The 269-nt window shown below is 41.6% G+C and overlaps 1 protein-coding gene across 1 annotated transcript in view; it reads right to left on the minus strand.

Annotated features, from left to right (window-relative positions):
* Positions 1 to 269, minus strand: part of LOC109925993 (cathepsin E-A-like) — a 25646-nt gene that overhangs the window by 8069 nt on the left and 17308 nt on the right. Inside the window, exon 7 of the mRNA XM_048611815.1 lies at positions 138 to 180. Coding sequence (XP_048467772.1) covers positions 138 to 180 — 43 coding nt within the window. The remainder of the gene's footprint in view (positions 1 to 137; positions 181 to 269) is intronic.

The raw sequence follows: 269 nt of genomic DNA on the forward strand, positions 1-269 counted from the left end.
TCATTCCATACACTCACCACCCTCTGCATGAAAAAGTTGCCCCTTAGATCCCTTTTAATTTTTTCCCCTCTCACCTTAAACTTATGCCTTCTAGTTTATGACTCCCCGATCCCAGGGAAAAGACCTTGTCTATTTACCTCATCCGTGCCCCTTCTGACTTTATAAACATCTATAAGGAAACTAGATTAAAAAAGGAAACTAAGTAAAGTAAGGCATAGAAAACTTTCCTGCTCCTCTGATGCTGCTTGGCCTGCTGTGTTCATCCAGCT

This window comes from Rhincodon typus, chromosome 25 (genome assembly GCF_021869965.1).
Source record: "Rhincodon typus isolate 14 chromosome 25, sRhiTyp1.1, whole genome shotgun sequence".
Classification (NCBI taxonomy): Eukaryota; Metazoa; Chordata; class Chondrichthyes; order Orectolobiformes; family Rhincodontidae; genus Rhincodon; species Rhincodon typus.